General features: G+C 40.1%; 1 protein-coding gene across 1 annotated transcript; it reads left to right on the top strand.

Annotated features, from left to right (window-relative positions):
• The first annotated feature begins 8,731 nt into the window (after positions 1-8,731).
• DMC1 (DNA meiotic recombinase 1) lies at positions 8,732-20,386 on the top strand. Its single transcript, XM_071549868.1, has 14 exons — positions 8,732-8,813; positions 9,438-9,482; positions 11,681-11,827; positions 12,107-12,189; positions 12,791-12,843; positions 13,714-13,755; positions 14,885-14,957; positions 15,707-15,798; positions 16,354-16,427; positions 16,523-16,637; positions 17,454-17,514; positions 18,033-18,149; positions 18,629-18,698; positions 20,265-20,386. The coding sequence occupies exons 1-13, from the start codon at positions 8,757-8,759 to the stop codon at positions 18,696-18,698; spliced, it is 1,029 nt and encodes a 342-aa protein (XP_071405969.1). The 5' UTR covers positions 8,732-8,756; the 3' UTR covers positions 20,265-20,386.
• The last annotated feature ends 174 nt before the right edge of the window (positions 20,387-20,560 follow it).

Genomic DNA, 20,560 nt, shown 5'->3' with positions numbered 1-20,560 from the left:
AGCTTCTGTTTATCATAAATTTAATATTAAGCTGAAGTAGAACAAGGTGCACTTATTCCAGAACAAAAATCTACATATGTCGAGTTAGTAAAGAGCAGTTATTTTGGATTTTGTGACAGCTGTTTAGAAAGCTCTCACAGTTTAAAAAAAGACCTGTACTTCCAAAGTATACATTTCATGATTCAGAGCAATATATTTTACTGACTGCATTTCATTTTTTTCAAGAGAGGTTTTGTGCCAAGATTGATAAAATCTAGAAGATAATAGCACTGGCTTCTCAAGCAGAAAGAAATGTCAAAAATTAAAAAGCTGCTTTTAAAAGATATATTTTTAAAATAAGTATTAGCATAAGGTTAGAGATGTGCTCAATGATAGGTTTTTAAAGGACTGAATTTTAGCTGCAACCAGGACCTGCACTTAATACATATCTGCCCATTTTGCTACTGCTCTGCTTGTTAGCTCAGGAAATCCTTGAGTTTCTTCTAATTTATCAGCTAACAGTGAAATTTAAAAATGAGAGTATCAGCCACTAGTTAGTGACATGATGCTACACTCAACAGCTTGCTTATGGGTAAAGAGGAAGCAGATCTTATGTATAAAGTCAGGAATTTATTGTTAGTATAATTGAAATCTTGAGAGTCAGATGATTGTTGGTCCAGATGTAACTTTTAGAAAGAATAATAATGCAGTTAGAGTACTACTATAAAATGGTAACACATACATTTCTTGTATTCCTTTTCTTTTCCTTGTATTTCACTCATCCTTCCACTGCTCCCATGGGTCATAAGGTTACTGGTTTCTTTCTGGCATGTGGGTGGTATGGGAAGTTGTCAGCATCTGGAGTACTTTGCTGGGAGAACATGATCTTCACGGTGGTGGTTTCTCCTTCCTTGCTCTAGGCCTCTGCTATTGCAGCTGGCCTGTATTTCTCTACTGTATCCTTGTGCTAGTCAAAGCCTTCTTTCTACACAGAGTAACTGTTTGGTACTGCTATTTATATAAAATGATAGATGTACCACACACAGGTAAACAGAAGTAAAACAAATTAGCCATAGCCCTGGTTAGTTATGGAAACTGCTGTCACAACTAACTAAGTAAAAGATACAGAAGGGTCAAGAGAAGTTCAAACAAAGCAAACCTGGCAAACCTCAGTCTTGAGACCTTGTAAATTCAGTACAAAGGTTATGGTAAGTTACTGAGAGTGGCAATACTGTATTACAGGGTTGCATGGTTACAGTTTTAGCTTCAAAAATCAGGAGCAGATAAGAGCAAGCTGCACACACTACCATGTAATCCATCAGGCCTGCACATTTTTTTTCAGAACTCTTTAGAACTGGATATGCTGGCATTTTTTCTCTTTTGGGGTAGGAAAAAAAAGGATACAAGAATTAGAGTCTCAGTAATCTGAACTTTTAAAACTAGAAGCTAGGTCAAAGTATATTACATATTTTTACTGGTAAAATATGAAGTGAAGAAAACAAGGGTAATGGCAAGGATAGGCAAGTGCTGAAATTTTCTGGTTCTTTCTCAAAAGGGAAAAGAAAACTCACAACCTCCCCAGGCAAACAAACATCTGATTCTGCTTGAGCTAGATAATCTCTTGATGTCCCTTTCAGTCCTATTGTTCTTCATTACTAGTCTGCTGTTTTTTATCTTAAATAAAAAATTCCTTGTGCATTCTCAAAAGGGACAGCTTTTCTTATCTCCTTTCTCTTTTTGATAGACTGCATGTGATATTCTAATATGTGTCTCCATAAATCCTCTAACTTGCTTTAGGTTTTGCAAAGCTTAAAAGTGGCCTTGTTTTTCCCAGTTTGCCTTTATTTTAGAAAAAAGTTTTATCATGTTATTCTTAATTACATAAATAACAAATTGCTAATTTCACAATCTCCTATTAAAATAGTGAATCTTGTGGTGTTTGGACTGCTATCACTTACTGTGTTTGTATAGTTGAAATACATATTATTCATTTAGAAAAATAACCATTCCTGAATTCTCTAGCTGCTGTTTTGATATTACTGCTATCTTTGCCATCTCCTCTTCCCCAGTCACAGAATCTGTTGTGGTCCTGAATTGACCTGGCACCTCTTTATTGTCTAATTCATCATTTCCTCCATTGTGGCAATTCTGAACCACGGTCTGGACAGGACATCTTGATAAACAGAAGGGAGATCTCTAATCCTATAACATATCCTTAGTGATTAACTCAAGATAAATTAGAGGTAGCAAAATCTGTGTCTTTGTAATGCAGGATCACTCCCAACACTGTAGTATTGAGTATTGTGTCAAGGCTTTTCTAAGAGTCTCAAGGGTGTGACAGAGACACAACTCAGTCTCCCAGTATGGTCTCTATTCCTTCCAGTAATTCCATTTTAACAATAGAGCTCTCCTGTTACTCCAGCCTGAACAATGAAGCTTGGCTTGTCTGGTATTTTGCCAGTCCTGTCCTGAGATCCATTGTATGCATACAGCTTGTGCAGTTCATCTGAGTTCTGACCAAAAAGAAGGAAAACATAGGCAGGGTTGTTTCCTTCATGTAAAACCTTAGAGTTTACCCCAACATAAGCAGACAGAGTTTCAGGCATATTCACAAGATAGACATGGAATTCAAGGAACTGTAACAGGGAAACTGCAGATAAATGAGGGATTTAGACCAGAAGTGGCAGAAAGATAAGCAAGAATTGTGTAAGTACAAACAATTTGTGTGGTTTCATGCTACTGTGTTCCGATAACCTGAATTCAATTCTGATATTCTTGATAGTCATGTATGCTTTTAGACTATGCTAGTCTAGTATTCTCTTGTTAGCATAACCATTAGCTAACAGGTTTTCAGAAGAGCTTTCAGGTGTTGTGCTGGTTTAAAGGCAAACCAGCAGGGGAAATGAACTCACCACAAGAGAGATTATAAGTCAGAGCTAAAATTTAATAACAATATTACAATACATACACTGACACAAAAGGGAAATTGCTTTCAACTCACAAAAACCCAGCAGTATAACCCAGTGTCCTGGGGCACAAACCCAAGGGGGTTTGTTTGCCCTTGTGCTGAGACCCCCTGTAGCTCCCCCAAATCCAGAGCAAAAGGAAATGAAAAACCTGTTGGTGCAGGCGAGGGCTGTAGCCTGGCTTGAGACCGGTGATCTCCTCCTGTCAAGGTCCTACTGCTTCTCTGGATCCAACAAGAAGTCCCCAAAGTCTTCTTACCCACCACTTATGTACCCTCAGGGAGCACCCAGTCCCTCCCCCTGGGCGGGGACTCACACAATGGGTGATTGACTCTGGGAGCCAGGGGGTATTGAACTGTTGATGGCCCATTAGCAGCTCTGCCCCCCTCAGGCTGAGTGTGAAGCTGATAATGGCTCCCTGGGCAGCTGCTGCTAATGTTCCATTGTCCTTGGGGAATGAATAGAGGGGGTAGAATACACAGCTTTGATCACCCCACACACAGTGTTAACTGGTCCCTCCTGCTGAACTAGGACAGGTGTGAAGGAAGAGGGATGTGTGTGAGCTACTGTAAATTCCATGGGGCACATTTAAACAACGTGGCCTTTCGCTGAGACTGACTGTGGTTAATGCAGTAGGTTGTGGCGGCCAAACAGGGGACACAAGTTGCAGGTGTCACACACAATATAGTTTATTAAATCACTCCATGAAGAAAGAAAAAGGAAAAAAAGAAGGAAAAAGCAAAAGCAAACTCTAACTACAAGTTACACAATACATATTTTAAAATCCCACCCATGGCTACTTCCCATTGGTTGAATAGCAGTGTCCATAAACTTCATTACAGCTTCTAATTGAATGTCACTCTTTGCCCAGATGTTCTCACTCCCATGAGAAATTTATCTCTTCAACATTCCTTTCTCATAGATAGCTTCTCTCAAAACCTCCTTATTTCATTTTGGTTTTGCTGGCTTGCTGTTTTTTCTCACAGGACTAATTAATTTCAGTGTTCTCATTTCTGTACCAAAAGGTACCAGCTACCAGGCCTCAAACATTGCCTGCAGCTCCACAGGCCTTTCTTAACTCTTACTAATCCTCACAACTGACTGAGACGGAATCTGTGTTTGCATTTCCTCACAGAAAGATATTTGGCAGATTTTGTTTTGGAAGCAGTGATTGTTCACCATGATGTGACTAAGGGAGTAGCTAAAGTCAGACAGCATTGCATGGCTATCATGATTTGTGGATTTGGGTAGTTTTGGAAATATAATAATAGCTAACATTATTTCCAAAGTGGTGCTGCCATTTATTCTGTATATTCCTTTTCTGTGGGACACATGAGAAAGTTTTTGTTAGTAATTGGATTGTCTTTGAAATATGCAGTATTCTACCTCTCCCTTCAGCTCTCCCTCCCCACCCCCCCACCCCGAACATGCATTTTCAGCTTTACAGAGGAAAAAATCCAAACAATGGCTGCTAGAGAAGGGAGAGGTGAAGAATAAGAAGAAATTGCTGCACCTTTGCCCAGAAGCATTCTGCAATTCTGGGAAGATTTCAGATATCAGATTATTTTATGCTGGTTAAGAATAGGCAAACTGCCAGCTTGAAAGCTCAGAGAAGGCATTAGCTCCTGTGTTTAACTTTAGTCTGTTTTTGCCACATAAATATGTATCAAAACTAGACAATCAAAAAAACCCCCCAAAACCAAAACAAACCTCAAACCCAAACAAAACAACAGCAACAAACCCCTCATGATTTCCCTATTCTGGATACTTAATACTTTTATGGTATGGTTTGACTTGAGTCTTATCTTGTCCAAACTGGTACAAGCTGTTAAGTGAGAAGAAATGCAGATGACCAGTGGTGTGTCCCATTGCCAGCACCTCACACACAGCTGGAAAGGTGCTGGTCAGCAGCAGCACCTGTGAAAGGGAAGGAGCAGACTCTGGCAGGCCTCCACTCACTTGGCCAGTGTGTAATGGGATGGGATATGTGGGGTCATTGCACACCACCACCTGGAAGCCAAACAAATAAATAATTAATGATCACACAATATTTTAAAGCTGCCAAATGTAATTTATTGCCCAGAGTAGCCCTTGGGAGTGGGAAATGATCTTCAAATTCTGTGCATTCATTGACTTTTCTGAGAACTTTTTTCCAAACTAAAAGGGTAATGAAGGTAAGGTTGTTTACAGAGGCATTAGCTGCTGCAGAGCTGCTCAATAAGACCAGAAGGGTCACTCTCTGCACATGCATAATCTTCTGGAATAAAAGCACACTTGGTGAAGGAATTTGCCTTTAAAGGGCTGTCTGCCTAAGTGCTCTTCTGGAATAGCCCTTGCAGAATAATGCAGTTTTCAAAAGAAGAGCCAGCTGGTTCCTGCGTACAGGCAAAGCTTTGGGCTTCCAGGATTAGACTTTTGGTACTTATAGAAATTGCTCGATGTCTTGGATGGGGACCCTGCAAGCACTCCTGTGCTGTGCTGCTGATGGCTGGGTGCTGTGGGGTTTCTTGCTTGGTTTCCTGACTTGGCTAAGAAACAGCATGGAAAAAGTGCCCTTAACCTCTCATGGCCAAAAGGTGGGTAAGTTTTCACAAACACCTTGAAACAGGCTGAGATGTTGCTCCCATCCCTTCTGCTATTTCAAACCCACACAAGGGGCAGCCAGGAACTCCTGCTCACAGAATATGCACATCTCTTTGACACGCTGTCCTGTACTGACTGTGCTACCACAGGCAAGCTAAAGCATTCCCAATACTGTCTCCAAGAAGACTGCAGATGTCTCAAAGTGTTCATATCCTAAAAAGCATGTTTTCCATCCTTTTAAAATGGCAGATTAGGTCATGCGTGTGACTCAGACTCATTTTCTTGTCCTGTGACTTCAGGCAAGTCACTTCACTTCTAGCTCTCTGATGGGTTTTGGGCATCCAATCCAAAAACGCCGTGTGCCTTATTTAGGAAGATGCGTGAGTGGCACCCTGGAAAAACAAAGGGAGAGCATGTTGAATGGAATACCCTCCAAAGCAATGCCACTCCACGGTTTGAACTAAGGCTGCCCTTCCCACCTGGAAAATAAGGGCAATGTGATATTCCTTAGACATAGCGAATATAGTAATTGATAAATCATAGATGATGACGTGATTAAAGACAGTGACTACGGCACATTTTGGCGTGGGGCGAGGGTGAGGGAAAAGATAGCCCATATTCCTACCAGGAGCCCTCCCTCACGGGCCTCATTCGTGGCTGTCCTTCCCTCACAGCCCTCCTCATGGCTCCCCTCCCTCACGGCTCCCCATCTTCAAGGCTCTCCCCCCTCACGGCTCCTCTCCCTCACTGCTCTCCCCTTCTCTCACGGCTCCCTCTCCTCCCTCACGGCTCCCTCTCTCCCCTCACGGTTCCTTCTCTCCCCTCACGGCTGTCCCCCTTCAGGGCTCTCCCCCCTCCACGGCTCCCTCTCCCTCTCCCCCTCACGGCCCCCGCGGCCCGGGCGGGAAGGCGGCGGGTCGGTGCCCTCAGGAGCAGGAGGAGGAGGCGGCTGAGGGAATCTCGGAGACTTCCCCCTGGGTACTGCACCCACCCGCTCCCGGAGCTGCCCGGGCACGAGCTGCGGTTTCATTATTGTTGTCATTTTCGGGGAGAATTGCGGTGCTCCACGGGGGAGGGAAACTCTGCGGTGCCTCAGCGTTCGGGAACAGAAATGTGTATCCCTTGCGAAGGCAGCTGGCAAGGAAAAGCCAAGTAAATCTATGTGTTGGTAGGCGATTAATCGCTTATTTTCCTCTGAGTCAACAGGTGTGAGGTCACAGCACGATGCCCCTCGGGGCAGGTCGGATCGGCTCCTGCCCTGGTCGGGCTATTTTCTGTCAGCCCAGACCGGGGGAGCTGCTGCGGCCGGGCCCGGCACACGCGGCCTGGAAGGGGCGCAGCATCCCGGGCCTCATCACCACCCTTCGGCACCTGAGGGGGGCCAGGGCTGCTGGTGTTTCTTCATGGATTTGCTCTGTTGCCTCAGACTTTCATTCTTTTATCTGCTTCGTTGCAGGCAGTGGTGACTGAAATCCTCCAGGTGTGCCAACACACCAGCAGCAGGAGGACCCTCCACTGAGTAGGAGGATTTTGTTCCTACCTAAATCTTTGGTAGGGTGAGGTGTAATTTCTCCCTTTTCCCTCGTAGCCTGCAGGGAGTCACAGGTCTGGGTCTGCCTTGTTCTTCTGCTGTGAGACGCCAATTGCCTCAGGATAGGGAGTGACACAACGATCCCATGGCCTGCTGAGTGTATTTGAGTGCAGGCTTATCTGCATTTCAGGAGGATGTTTGTAATTAAGAAGGGGATTGTAATATAGTTTTGATACGTTTTGCATTACTTGTTTTTCTTCCTTCCGTATTTGAAGATAGGGGCTTTTAAAAATATTTTGTTTTTTAATTAATGTTTTGCTGTAGTTATGTGAAGGCATCATTTGTCATTCCATAATTGTCAGATTGTGAAATAGAAATTAAATATATCTTGACACTACCAAAACCAACTGAGTTTATAAGAATATTTACATATTAGCAGAATAAGATCATACTAAAATTCCAATATTTTATTTCTCCTTTTCCCAGCCTCTGTATACACAAGATTCTTGCAAGCAAATTAGGCAGATCTTAAGTATCCACTTAGAAGGTAAAAAAAAGGCTCTTTGCAGATATTTCGCCTAAATTATCCTGATGGGCTCTGTTTGACTGAGCCCATCTTACAGTTTGTGGATTTTATTAACAAGGATGAGCAAGTAGATATATACACACGTCTGGATTAGGTGGTTTACAAACCTTTTGATCAGCCATAGCTAGAACAGCAAAAATAAGCTCACAATTAAAACAGAGGCAACTTACCCATTTACAAAACCACAAAAATGATACAGGAGCTTGTAAGATCATATTTCAAAGGAACTAGTTTGTATTCATTTTTCTTGTGTTCATAAAATTTAAGGTCATATTTTGCTTCTTATTAAACCATGTTATCACTAAGTGCCTGTTCCAGTTCTAGGCCTTGCCTATGGAAAGTCATGCAGAGAAGGCAGTGAAACAGTGGTGCAGTACAGATATGGCAAGTTGACCATGAAAAAATGTGAAATGAGCTCTCTGCATGTGCTTTTGCGTAATAAAAGCCTCAGATTTTTATTACCCTTCTTTTATTCTCTTCATGCAAGCATCCTTCTTACAGGCTTTACACGCATGTCTTCAGCATTTATTGGTCGTTTTGAACTGAAGCAAGGACTTTGAAACAAACACAGCTTTAACAGTATACTCAATACGTATCACTAGGCTGGTTTTGCCTTTTCAGTAGGACTATTTTGTGGGTTTTCTCTCGTATAAAGATGTTGAAGCTGAGCTGTTGCACAGCCTTTCCATTACCCATTCTGTCTGCAACTATGCTGACTTTTGTTACAAAAATACAGACTGCCTTTAGCATTCTTACCAGAATACATTCCAATAATTATAAATAATTTCAAATGGTCCCACCTCCAAGACTTTGACCCAAGATTCTCACAAGGAAATGAGATCTCTTTTCCTAATACCTGTGAAGTTCTTTGTAGCCAAACTGGTTCATGTGAGAGTAAAGCAGGAGATTTTCTCCTTTTGGTCTGGTCGGTCAGATAACGAAGAGTTGGAAACAGAATCCAAGTTTAAATCCATATATGATGACATATTGACAAGTTTCAAGACTTCCTAGAAGTCCTTTTCCAGTAATTTACTCATTTATTGCCTCCCCAATGCTGTCTTTGTTTGCATTTCCCAGTAGGGATCAATACTTCATTGCCTGCTCCTTCAAGATGAAGGCCATGGAGGATCAAGTGGTCCAAGAAGAACCAGGATACCAGGATGATGAGGTAAATTTATGGTTGGTTGGAAAGTATGTGCAGCAAATTTTGTTTGAAAGTAATTTGATAGTGTTAAGAAATCAGTGGAGGGACAGGAGATCCCCAAAGACCATCAGGGTGTTCGATGCATTTAAAATTTTGTTCCAGGCTATTACCAAGAAAACCTCATTCTCTTAGTCCCTGTACAGCCTGGCTCTTCAAGTACTCTTGATTAACCTTTCATAAGCTCTGCACAGTTTTTAATGGGATTATCATTATTTCTTTATATTTTATGCTTTTCTATGAAATGCAAGGGGACTATCAGTAAATTTTATGCTTCTGAGGAATGGTCATCAGCATGAAAAGACTGAGAAACTCTGGCAGAAAAACTCCAGATGATGATGATGACGATAACACAAGTTTTATTAGCACAACATTCACATTGTCTGGGAAATTACACTTTATGGAGAAGGTGGTAGGAAATGTTAAGGCATTTTTGGCTTGCTATGGCTTTGCTTATTTCATTTGTCCAGGAAGTTACATGTTATTGGGGAGAATCAATCAATGTTTACAAATTTGAAACAGACACAGACTGAGATAGATTTAATAACAAGAAAAAACAAAGTCTATTTTTTTTCTGCTGTTTTTTTTTAGGAATCCTTTTTTCAGGATATTGACCTGCTACAGAAGCACGGAATTGTAAGTATTAGCAATCCCTTGACCACCCAGAGTTGTCCATGTAAAGAGGGGAGTTGTAAGGTTGTTTCCAAAATTGTATGAACATTGATGCAAAGAACTGAAATTCCTCCTTGCAATAAATTCTAACTCAGTCATGTGGAGACAAATTTTGCCTCTGGTGATAAGCCAGATTTTTAGAAAATCTCATTCACATCAGATTCCTAAATAAAGTGGCAAGACACCCAAAGTATTTAGCACCTAGCACTCTTGAAAAACCAACTGCTTGCTAATTTATTTGAAAACTGTGATAGATTATTTCCTGTTCCTGCCAATCTTTCTAATTACTCCTGCATTTTTGGTGCCTGTGAGATTGCACTGTGACAATTGTTGCTATACTATTTTCAGCAAGAGGATAGAGTAGGAGTGAGGAAAATATTAGTAGCTAGAGAAATAAGTGGTTAGTTTTCTTCATCAAATATGAATTCCTACCATTGTTACCATCATCTTAAGTACCACATAAACATCATCTATTTATTTGAATTTATTATATGTTTGTCTAGGAGTCTGGCTCATGGACTGGAATCTTATTCTATTCAGTTATAGGAGCAAAATAAAAGACTGGGTATGCCTGAAGTAATGCAAGATTTAACTCTAATTTAAATGACTGCAGGCAGCACAGATGGGAAGGACACAGATACCATGAGTCATCATCGCCACTACAGCTACTGGGCTGAGCATGTCAGCAGTGCAATTGCTGACAGCTTTTTGTATTGGCACTTTTAGAGTTCTGAAGAGGGATCACATGACTGGGAGCTTTAACTATGGGGCTACACAGGAAAAACACACAAATTATTGTGTTAAAAATTTAACATATAATGAAAGAGGCTGACCTGAGCTGGAAGGGAGCTGTACTAACCTAACCTGTCAGCACTAAATGAGGCACAGCATTCACAGAATGATAGGAATGTATGAAAGGTCTTGAAAATAAAGAATAATGGCTTAGGCCGTTTTTCTGGTTTAATAGGGGCGTTCTCCTTTCCATTTTTTTCTTTCTTCCAAGTGGTTATTCCCACACCTCAGGGGAAGTTTTTGTTCTCAGCTGTGCCAATTAAAGCTTTGAATGAACATATGATGACCCATATCTGCTAAATTAATTTACTTGAAGAAATAATTTTGTGGATTTAGACTTTTTTCTGAGTAGCAGAGGAGAAAATATTTGCTAGATCTGACAGTGTGGCCACAAAGAGAGTCAGAACAGCACAACTGAGGCTGTGATTCAGTGATCAAAGGTGTTTGATAGGAATTAAGGTGCTGTGACCCCTCAGCCTTTGCTGAGTGTCATACACACATATCACGGGATGAGAAATAAGCTTCCAAATGAACATAACTAATTTCTCACATAACCCCTCCCTTATTCTCTGTGCACCCACACACTCTGGGTAAACAGATGATATGTCCACTTCATAGTTTGTTTCAAAGAAAAATCTTGGCAGGAAATGGTAAATTGATGTACTGTCCCACACCTGTTTTCTTGTGAGTCATCTGTTCTTGCTTTTAAATTCCAGTGATGCCAAAATCATAAAATGAGGTGAGAGGAGGCAAAATGTGTAAGTAGGATGCTGTCTGAAGTCACATGTCTGAAGTCAATTTATGAAAAACTCTAGTAGCTTGTTCCATCCCAAACTGTCAGATCTGGAAGATACATGTGTTTTAAACTGGACATAACTGTGAACATGAAGAAATAGCACAGCAGTTAAAGTTAACTTTTGATGATCCTCATAAATTAGCTGCCAACTATCCACCCTCAGATAATGTGGTTTAAGAATTATCTGTGCTAAGGAGCCAAGGACAGACTGACTTTTATAGGGTTTCCTAGGATGGGCGCCACGGTATCTGAAATAATCCATACTGATTCTTTATGACTAACCTGGATCTAGAAAAACTGACACTGAACAGGGACAAGTAAATACAACTGACACCTTTCTCTCAAAACCACCAGGAACTGTTCTCTATATCCTGATCCCTCACACCAATCTTACTCAAAATTTTCTTTTGTTGATGTCAGAAACTACACAATAAAGAGTTTACTGTGCAAATTTGTTTCTTTCTTGGTGAAAACACAAATGCATATGAATGTATAGGAAATATGTTTCAAAAGTTCACTTCACCTTCTAGTTGTTAACTGTCTGAGTACTCACAGAGGGGAAATTTCTTTACAGAACGTAGCAGATATTAAAAAACTGAAGTCAGTTGGGATCTGCACAATCAAAGGAATCCAGATGACCACAAGACGGGCGCTGTGCAATGTAAAAGGGCTTTCAGAGGCCAAAGTGGACAAGATTAAAGAAGCCGCAAACAAGCTTATTGTGAGTAACTTTCCTGAGAATTTAAACCTACACTGTCCTCTTCAAATTGCTGTGCAATTTTTCTCTTAACAGATTCTGCATCATATCATCAAGATAATTTTGAAAATTACTCTGTTTTCACTCAAATGGGATAATACTTTATACTTCACAACAACCAGATAGTATTTTCCATACCTAACTTGTGTGACTGAGGTTAGAGTGGGGAAAATGCATTTAAGTGGGATATTGCACTTTCACTTCAGGTTAAAGCTGAAACATGTTCTCTTTGGTCTTCCTCAGGAACCAGGCTTCCTGACTGCCTTTGAGTACAGTGAAAAACGAAAGATGGTATTTCATATTTCTACTGGCAGCCAGGAATTTGAGTAAGCTTACCTCCAAAATCCTTCCTTCATCCAGATGTTTCCAGTAATCATATTTATTGTCCTTAATCAGACACAGAAATACAAGGGAATAAATACTCAGCTGGGACAAGTAGGTCCCTTGCATTTGGAGCTGGTGTTGGCCCAAAGATACCTGCATCAGTAAGCAACAAAGCCAACTCTTTTTCTGAGGGGAAACTGGACTGGGTACAATCCCAGTAAATAAACAGTTTGCATCCAGAAATCCTGAAGATATCATCATTTTTTTACCTAGTCAAAACAACCTGGAGGTCTCAGGTCAAAATTAGAAGTCTTCAAGATCTCCTTTGAGTTATTTTTATGGACTTTAATCTTTCCAATTTTATTTTCTCTCTTCTTTCTTTCCAATTATAATTTCTGTGTATATCTTGCACATAAAAAGGGAGGTTAAGATGGAGTTAATTCTTTATGAATCAGGGATCATTTAGTGCCCTTCACATAATGCATCAAGTGAGGGGCTTTAGGGCAGAAGTGACTTTTCTTAAAGTAGCAAAACTGTCTCTTTGTTTACTTTTCTCTTGTGATTTTGTGGGTTTAACTATCATAATCCTCTCCCTTTCTCCAGTAAACTTCTGGGTGGTGGGATTGAAAGCATGGCAATCACTGAGGCCTTCGGAGGTGAGAGAACCACATTGAATGAATGTTACCAAACAAAGAACTGAAACTTAATTTAAATTTCAATTTAAAAAGATTACTTTTATCAAATTTACCACATCGTACTCACAAAGATGAGAACCTGCATGAGTGCAAGAAGAAAGAATATACTTCTAGTGTTTTCCCATTTTCCCTCTTCATTTGTTTGCAGATTGTTTGAGCTGAGTAAATCACTAGACTTGGAGCCTGCTGAGTCAGCACCACATAGCATTATTAACACTATCACTGAGAGCACAAAGTTGTGGTGCAACGTGCTCCTTACCAGTAACAAAATTGCCACAGGAGGGATGCACATTTAGGGTACATTGTATTTCATGTAAGACTTTTGAAATCACAATAAGCTACTATTAGAGTACACTTGATTAGTTTGTGCTTCACACTTCAACAACAGTAAGACAACACAATACTCTTCCCTTTAGAAAATATAAACTGGAGACTAACATGATTTGATGTAGTGAGGCTGATAAACTTGTAAGCTTCTCCTTGATCATTTTACTGAAAATTAAGCTGGCCCAGGTCAATGGAATCCACAACCATTTCTTTCCCCACCTGTCCTCAGTTAACACTTTCCACAAGTGCCATGTGGTTTTAACTTCTCCACACAAGGGAATAAATGACCTTAGCAATCAAGCACCATCAAATTAAAGGATTTCACATTTTGCTTTTCATGTGACACATTTCTCCTGCACAGAATATGATTTATAAAATGAAGTTAAATGATTTAAAAAGACGTGAAATTTGTCAGTAAGAGTGGTTCTAACTGCAGTAATGCCTGAATCTGGCAAACTTGGAAAAAGAAACCCTGACTTTTTTTTCCTTTTCTTTATTTGACAGAGTTCCGGACAGGCAAAACACAGCTATCTCACACTCTTTGTGGTAGGTGTAATACCTTAAAAGAGAGAGGTGTTTCTTCTCAGTGAATCCATTCTTTACAACTGCATTAGATTTAAACGCATAGAGACAAGTCAAAGTCTTTTATTTCTAGAAACACTGTGTAACAGACCTTGGTACTGCTCACATCCATATAAGTTTTACCCGAAGGAGAGAAAAGATAATAATAGACTGTCTTAGAGAAACCAGTGAAACATGCCATCTGGAAAAGCAGGGCACAAATGTGGGTCACATGTAGATGGTGGGCATTGCTCAGAAAAGGGCAAAGATTCTCTCTCAGTATCTTTTTCATGTTCCTGGTTTCCAGAGGTTTTGCTGAGTAGGACATTCTGAGAGGGCACTGGAGGGACACTACTGTCCGTCAGCAACTGGAAAAACAAATACTTTGGCAGTCACTGTGTTTGGGCAGTGCCAAACACAGCAGGACTCTGATTTCTCAGAGATACGTCTTGATGTAGTAGACAATAACCAATGTAACTATTAATGCTGCTGGAATTACCAGACACTGGGTAGGCAACTTCCCTTAAACAAACCCTATATTGTGTAGTGAAATATGGTATGTTCTGGAAAAATAAGGGCTCTTCTGGTTAGTACAGCCTAATGGTCAGCAGAGTCATACCCTTTTGCATGAATGATTACCACTGGGTTGAATATTTTAGCTTATTGACTCCAAAGAGACTAAACCCATAATCAGTAACTATTTGTGTATTAGGAAAAAATCATATCCAAAGAATTTTTGATCAGATGAGTTACAGTTGGGGAAAAAACCTGTACTGAAACAATACCATTAATTTGGGCAGAGGATTAAGAGGTTGCCTTGTGCATAAGAACTTATTAATAATATCCTTAAAATACACAGATTTTGTTATGGTATTGAATAAAACACAGTTTTGACACCATTTATTAAATTTCATCTGATCTCCAATTGAGAAAAGGGGCTTGAGTTTATTCTCAAGATGGCAATAAGACTTGAGATATTCCTGATTTCCACATTGATTAAAACTGGTGGTTCTTTGTGATATAAATAAGCCATTGTATTTGATTTTAAAAAAATAATAGAGTAAGAAAGTCTTTTTCTCACTTTTTCACTTTGATCTTCTATGATTCTCTGCAGTGACAGCTCAGCTCCCAGGACCAAATGGCTACACAGGTGGAAAGATTATCTTCATTGATACTGAAAACACTTTGTATCTTTTTGAGTGTTAAAAGCTACAGGTATGATGAACTAGAAAGACAGTTTATTTTGTTATATGGAAGTAGGAATCACCCAATAGCTTTGTACATGTAAAACATGACTGGCACAGAAATCCTGGGAAGCACAATGTATAGTGGCCCACAAAGAGGTGACTTTTCCCTCTGTCATTTGATGTAATCACAAAAAAGTGACTTTTTCCTCTGTCATTTGATGTAATCCAACTTGGAAAAATTAGAATTAGGATTCAGATTTTATTTTAAGTCAGCTTTATTTGTGTGTGGGTTTTTTTGAGTTTAGTGGTTTTAGTTTTGTGGGGTTTTGTGGTTTTTTTGGGGGGATTGGTTGGTTGATTTTTGAGATCTAATAGGCCTCCTACAGGTGACAGCAGCTTTTCTATTCAAGATAAATTTATCTAAGTACTAAACACTATTTTTAACACTTCACATCTGTGGCAGACTGTGTATAAACAGGTTTTGCTCACAGCTAAACTCACAGAACACAGATACCCATATGTGTCGTCCCCCCGCCACAAACCCTAAACACAAACCAGTTACCATTGTGAGCCCTAAACTATCTTTAGAGTACGTGGGACAGTGTGAAGAAAGAGAGTCAGTCTTCTTTAGGATCAAAATAAATATTCTTTTTTTCAGTCCCTGCCCTTAATTCTATTTTGGAATAAGTTTCATTATTTTCAGGGCATAGTTTGTACAAAGAGAAATCCTTAACTCTGACTGATGTCAGCCGCCCAGACCGTCTGCGTGACATTGCTGATCGCTTCAACGTAGACCACGAGGCAATGCTGGACAACGTGCTCTATGCACGTGCATATACCAGTAAGAACACTATTGCAACTGACACCATATCTATGGTTTTTCTCTAAGGTACCCTTTCTAATAGTTCTCAGTTTGCCAATTGCTCCAATGGACTCTATCATAAGACACTGCTTTAAAACTTCGAGGAAGTTTTAAATGGCTTCAAGGAAGCTTCAAGGAAGGAACTTCAAGGAAGTTTTAAATGGGACTTCTACTTTGAAAGTACAGTATAAACATGAATAATATTATATAAAAAATTTCTGCATGTCATTTAATTCAAGTTGAAATGTTTATATTGCTTTTCAGTTCTTAACAAAAAAAGTTGTCTTCATGCGTAGTTTCATTGTGAAGGTTTTCACAAAGAAGTTTTGTGAGATGGGCAGTGGAAACTGGAGCCTGCAGAAGCACAGGCACTGTTGGGTATTGTAGATTGTTACTGGAAACTAGATTTAAAACTGCTGCCAATGAAAATATACACAGTGCAGACATTTAAAGTGGAATTTTAAAAATCAGGCTTTTGTTTCTTCAGAGCTCTTTCTGGTCCTAATTTCACTTGGCAACTCTCCTTCCTGCCAGGTGAACATCAGATGGAATTGCTTGACTATGTAGCAGCCAAGTTCCATGAGGAAGCTGGTATCTTCAAGCTACTGGTACAAGACTTTTTTGTTTGCATGCTTACTGTTTTCAGAATAAGTTTTCCTGTTTCTTTCCCTATATTTACTTATCTAGTATAATTACAATGCAGATCATTGACTCCATAATGGCACTTTTCCGTGTGGATTTCAGTGGTCGTGGAGAGTTGGCCGAACGACAACAGAAACTGGCGCAGATGCTGTCAAGGCTCCAAAAAATATCAGAAGGTGAGGGAAACGTTGCAAGATTTGGAAGACATGGACTGGAGTCACTGAGCAGTTCGTAGCACAACCACCTAGTAGTCCAAGTGTATTATCAATCAGGCACAGGCCCTGTAATCTTTCCTCACTTTACACCTCTGTCAATTACCAAAAAGATCAGACTGATACTGTATTATTTCAAGATGACAGATTGAGAAAACTTTAGCACTTTTCAGCATTTAGAGTTTTTGTAGAAATACTCTCAAGTTCTAAATGAGAGAATAGGCTGTGGAACTGGACAAATACCCTGTAAGAGAAGTGTCTTCCCAAATTTCAACAGTCTGAATACAAAAGAAACACAAAGAATAGAAAAAAGGATGAAGGCACAGGGAGATAAAAAAGCGTGCCCATTGCTGCTTTCCCAAGACCTTGCAATGCTCTGAAGGATGATGACAGGATGAATAGAGTTCCTCCTCTTTGGAATGCCTCAGAAATGTTGATGAGGAATGAGTCAATGCTTTTTTTTCATGCAGAAAAAAAAGGCAAACAGAGAAAGGGAGGGAGAGGGGGCTGAGGGCAGGCAGCCAACAGAGAACTGAGAAAGCCTTTTTCACTGGAATTCTGAAAAGTGCATTTTTGGCATATTACAGCTGAAGCCATGCAGGAGCAAATTGGGGCTGTCTCCTGATTAACTGCAGCCATCAGCCATAAAGAATATTTGCTTCTCATTCATCTGAAATTTGAAGTGCTTCAGCAGCAACCTTGCTTTTACCATGGATGGGAGAATATTTTGGAATTCTAACTGGATGTAGCCTACCTTCTTTGCATTGTTTTCTGTTGCAGAATATAATGTGGCCGTGTTTGTAACCAACCAGATGACTGCTGACCCAGCAGCAACTATGACGTAAGATACTTCTTAAGAAAATTCTTCTGTTTTGTAATATGTATTTAACAGAGATGAGAACTGAGATGGTGTGAGCAACTGGCACTGAAATGAAGGTTCAGATTGGTCACTGGTCCCTCTGGTATGAGGAATCATTCATGGATGACACCTCCAAGTTTCTCTCAGCTTTTGCAATTACAGTTTTTTACCTTTATCTGCTGCCTGGTATGATTTCACTGTAACATGAACAAAGAGAACAAGCTACAAAAAGTATTGGAAAAGCATCCTATTTCCCTTTGAAGCAGCTTATATATGATGTTTAAAGTAAGTATTTCTTGAGCTTCTTGAATTTAATGAGAGGAAAAATTATGCCAGCACTGAACATCTTATCTTGAGGCAAGTGTGTTAAAGTTCTTTTTAAATGTATTTACCTATTTATTACTCATTACTGAGTTGAATAGGCTTTGTCTGACAGTTAATCACACTACTAACCTCTGGAAATTTCACAGTGAATCACCATAATTTTCTTGCTAATTCAGCTTTCAAGCAGATCCAAAAAAGCCCATTGGGGGCCACATCCTTGCTCATGCCTCTACTACCAGGATCAGTTTGAGGAAAGGGCGAGGGGAGCTGCGCATTGCAAAGATCTATGACAGGTAAATCACCTTTCTCTCATAGCAAGGAACCTGTCTTATGTTATGAGCAACCATAAGGTGACAAAGTTCAAGGCACTGAAACTTTCTGGATGGTGTGTTTGGAGAAAATCTGGAAGGACAAACTAATGAACAGATTAAACAACTAACTAAAGTTGTCTTTCACAATGCATACATTAAATTATGTAATTTTTCATCATAAATCCTACTCAATACTCAGCTCTTCAAGAATACCATGAAATAGTTTGGTGAGACTGGTGGTCCTTAGGCAGAAAAATTCGAGAACCGTTAAGTTTTCCTGACACAATTATTTCACATTTCCTGATCTTGATGATATTGATCATGTTCTACAGTTCACACATAGTTACTAAGGCCCTGAAGTATTCCAGGTCATTTACACCTACAGCATTTTGGGGACAGATTCACAACTGCATTTAACATGGAGAAACCCACAAGTTTCTTGTTGTTTTTTTTTCCCCCAGCCCTGAAATGCCTGAAAATGAAGCCACATTTGCAATAACTGCTGGAGGGATTGGGGATGCCAAAGAATAGGTAAAATACTGGTGTAAATGTACTGAGGGGCAGTTGGGATGGAGGTTTGTGAAAGGCCACCAGCTGCCTGGCTGCAATTGTAGCTTTTGGGAACTATTTGAGATATTTTTGTGAAAATACTGGGATGAACTCTGTACAGTTCAGTTTTACTGAATTTGGTTCATTTAAGGTCTTCATTTTTCAATTGAACTTTGAGCAGACAAAGATTTGAGAAATAAGCTTGTGAACTTCCAATCCTTTTCCTATGTTTTGTGAAAATCAAAGCTGTCCTTTCACATGAAATTAAATATACGCTTTCTTAGTTTATTTCAAAGAGAATGTCTAAGTGGTAAAATTTAATGGAGTGAAATGGAGAAGAATTGGAATAAACTCAGTTATAAAATTGCCATAAATAGATGGAAAAGGCAGTGGGAGGAGCAACAACCCAGGAACTTCATGGATTCTCATGTACTGTAGAAGAACAAGTAATTTTTAAAACACGTTCTTAGCCATTTTTATCTTGACTAGGTTATGTTTACATTTTAATTTAACATTTTTTACTTTTTGGAGAGAATGTTTTAAAACTGTTCTTATTAAAGTTAAAAATAAAGACTGTGAATTAGAACTGAGGTCTGATTATGTTTGGCTGCTTTGAATTAAACTCTCCTCTCAACATTTCCATTGGTCTTTCATGAGAGAAATGATCCAGGTGCAACCCAATGTTTTCAACCTTTTGTCTAGTTCTCTAAAGGAACAAACTTTATATAATTGACTTGCCATTCTTCTAATATAAGTAAGAATACTAAAGATTACTATTAATTATCATCATCAATATAAAAAAGAATAAAACAAATCCAGTGGCTGGATAGGAGGGAAAGGCACTTGTGATTGGGCTTGCTGAGGGAGGCAGCGAGCACAGGCACAGCCTCGAACCAGCCAGAGATGTGGGTCATGGGGGGCAAAAGGAGCAGCTGGGAATCAAGAGAGAAACAGGGCGTGTCAGGGGACAAAATAACAATTCAGTTTGCAATACCTCCATTGCTCGTGGAATGGCTTGTTTTAAAATAAACAGTTTATATACTTATAAGGGAAGGTCTTATTTTGTCCTCTAGTAATTAGAATGAGAGATGAGAGAATGAGAGATGATTCATCCACGAGAAGCCTGACACTGTAGACCGGCTTTTCCTTGTGGCAGACCTAGAGGGCTTGCCTTCCTTTAGTGGTTTCTTAACAGAGAGTTGGTATTTTTCCTGAAGTAAAGCACTGTTTTTCACAGTGGAGAAAAGTCTGGAGAGATGAAGGCAAGGGAGGGTGACTGATCTGGGAGAGCCAGGAATGGACCAGCCGTTGTCATTTAATGCAATGTCTAGTCCTTTGCATGTCTTTCCCACACCAGACATTCATGTCCAGTGGCCAAGTGTACCCAGTGTCAGTGAGTGCAGTGTCACTTTACTCCCTACCACACACTAAGAAAGGCCCAATTGTCTTCCAATACTTTAAGCACCAAGATTTCGTTTTGCTTTCTCACACATGCCATATATACCCACAGCACGTAAAACTGAAATGGTAATTTGTGTGTCGTTCCAGGCTGTTATTTTTATTCAAGGGTCTGAAATGAGACTCACTTCTCTTCTGCCAATATACTCGGGGTTTGATAGCCTGACAGCCCAGAAAGCACCACAGGTAGCGCAGCCCCTGTTTGGGGACAACAGAACTTATGGCCTGTGCCACGTAATCGCCTCATGGACTATCCCTTCATTGCGCCAGGAGCCTCTGGTTGAGCTGGGGAGTTCCGTCCCGGCCTGCTCGCGCTCTGGCGACAGGAAACATCATGGCCGCTGTCACTCTGCTCCAGCCCCGGCGCCGCGTCTGGATCTCCCTAC

The sequence above is a fragment of the Pithys albifrons genome, chromosome 3, assembly GCF_047495875.1.
Source record: "Pithys albifrons albifrons isolate INPA30051 chromosome 3, PitAlb_v1, whole genome shotgun sequence".
NCBI classification, from domain to species: domain Eukaryota; kingdom Metazoa; phylum Chordata; class Aves; order Passeriformes; family Thamnophilidae; genus Pithys; species Pithys albifrons.
This window is presented reverse-complemented; position numbering and strand designations above follow the sequence as displayed.

Bases quoted from the DNA above. Each gene is read 5' to 3' on its own strand.
- DMC1 (XM_071549868.1), top strand. From the start codon at position 8,757: ATGAAGGCCATGGAGGATCAAGTGGTCCAAGAAGAACCAGGATACCAG. The intron at 14,958-15,706 runs GTATCTTTTTGA...GACTGATGTCAG, and splicing joins ATTGATACTGAAAACACTTT to CCGCCCAGACCGTCTGCGTG. The intron at 16,428-16,522 runs GTACAAGACTTT...ATTACAATGCAG, and splicing joins CTGGTATCTTCAAGCTACTG to ATCATTGACTCCATAATGGC.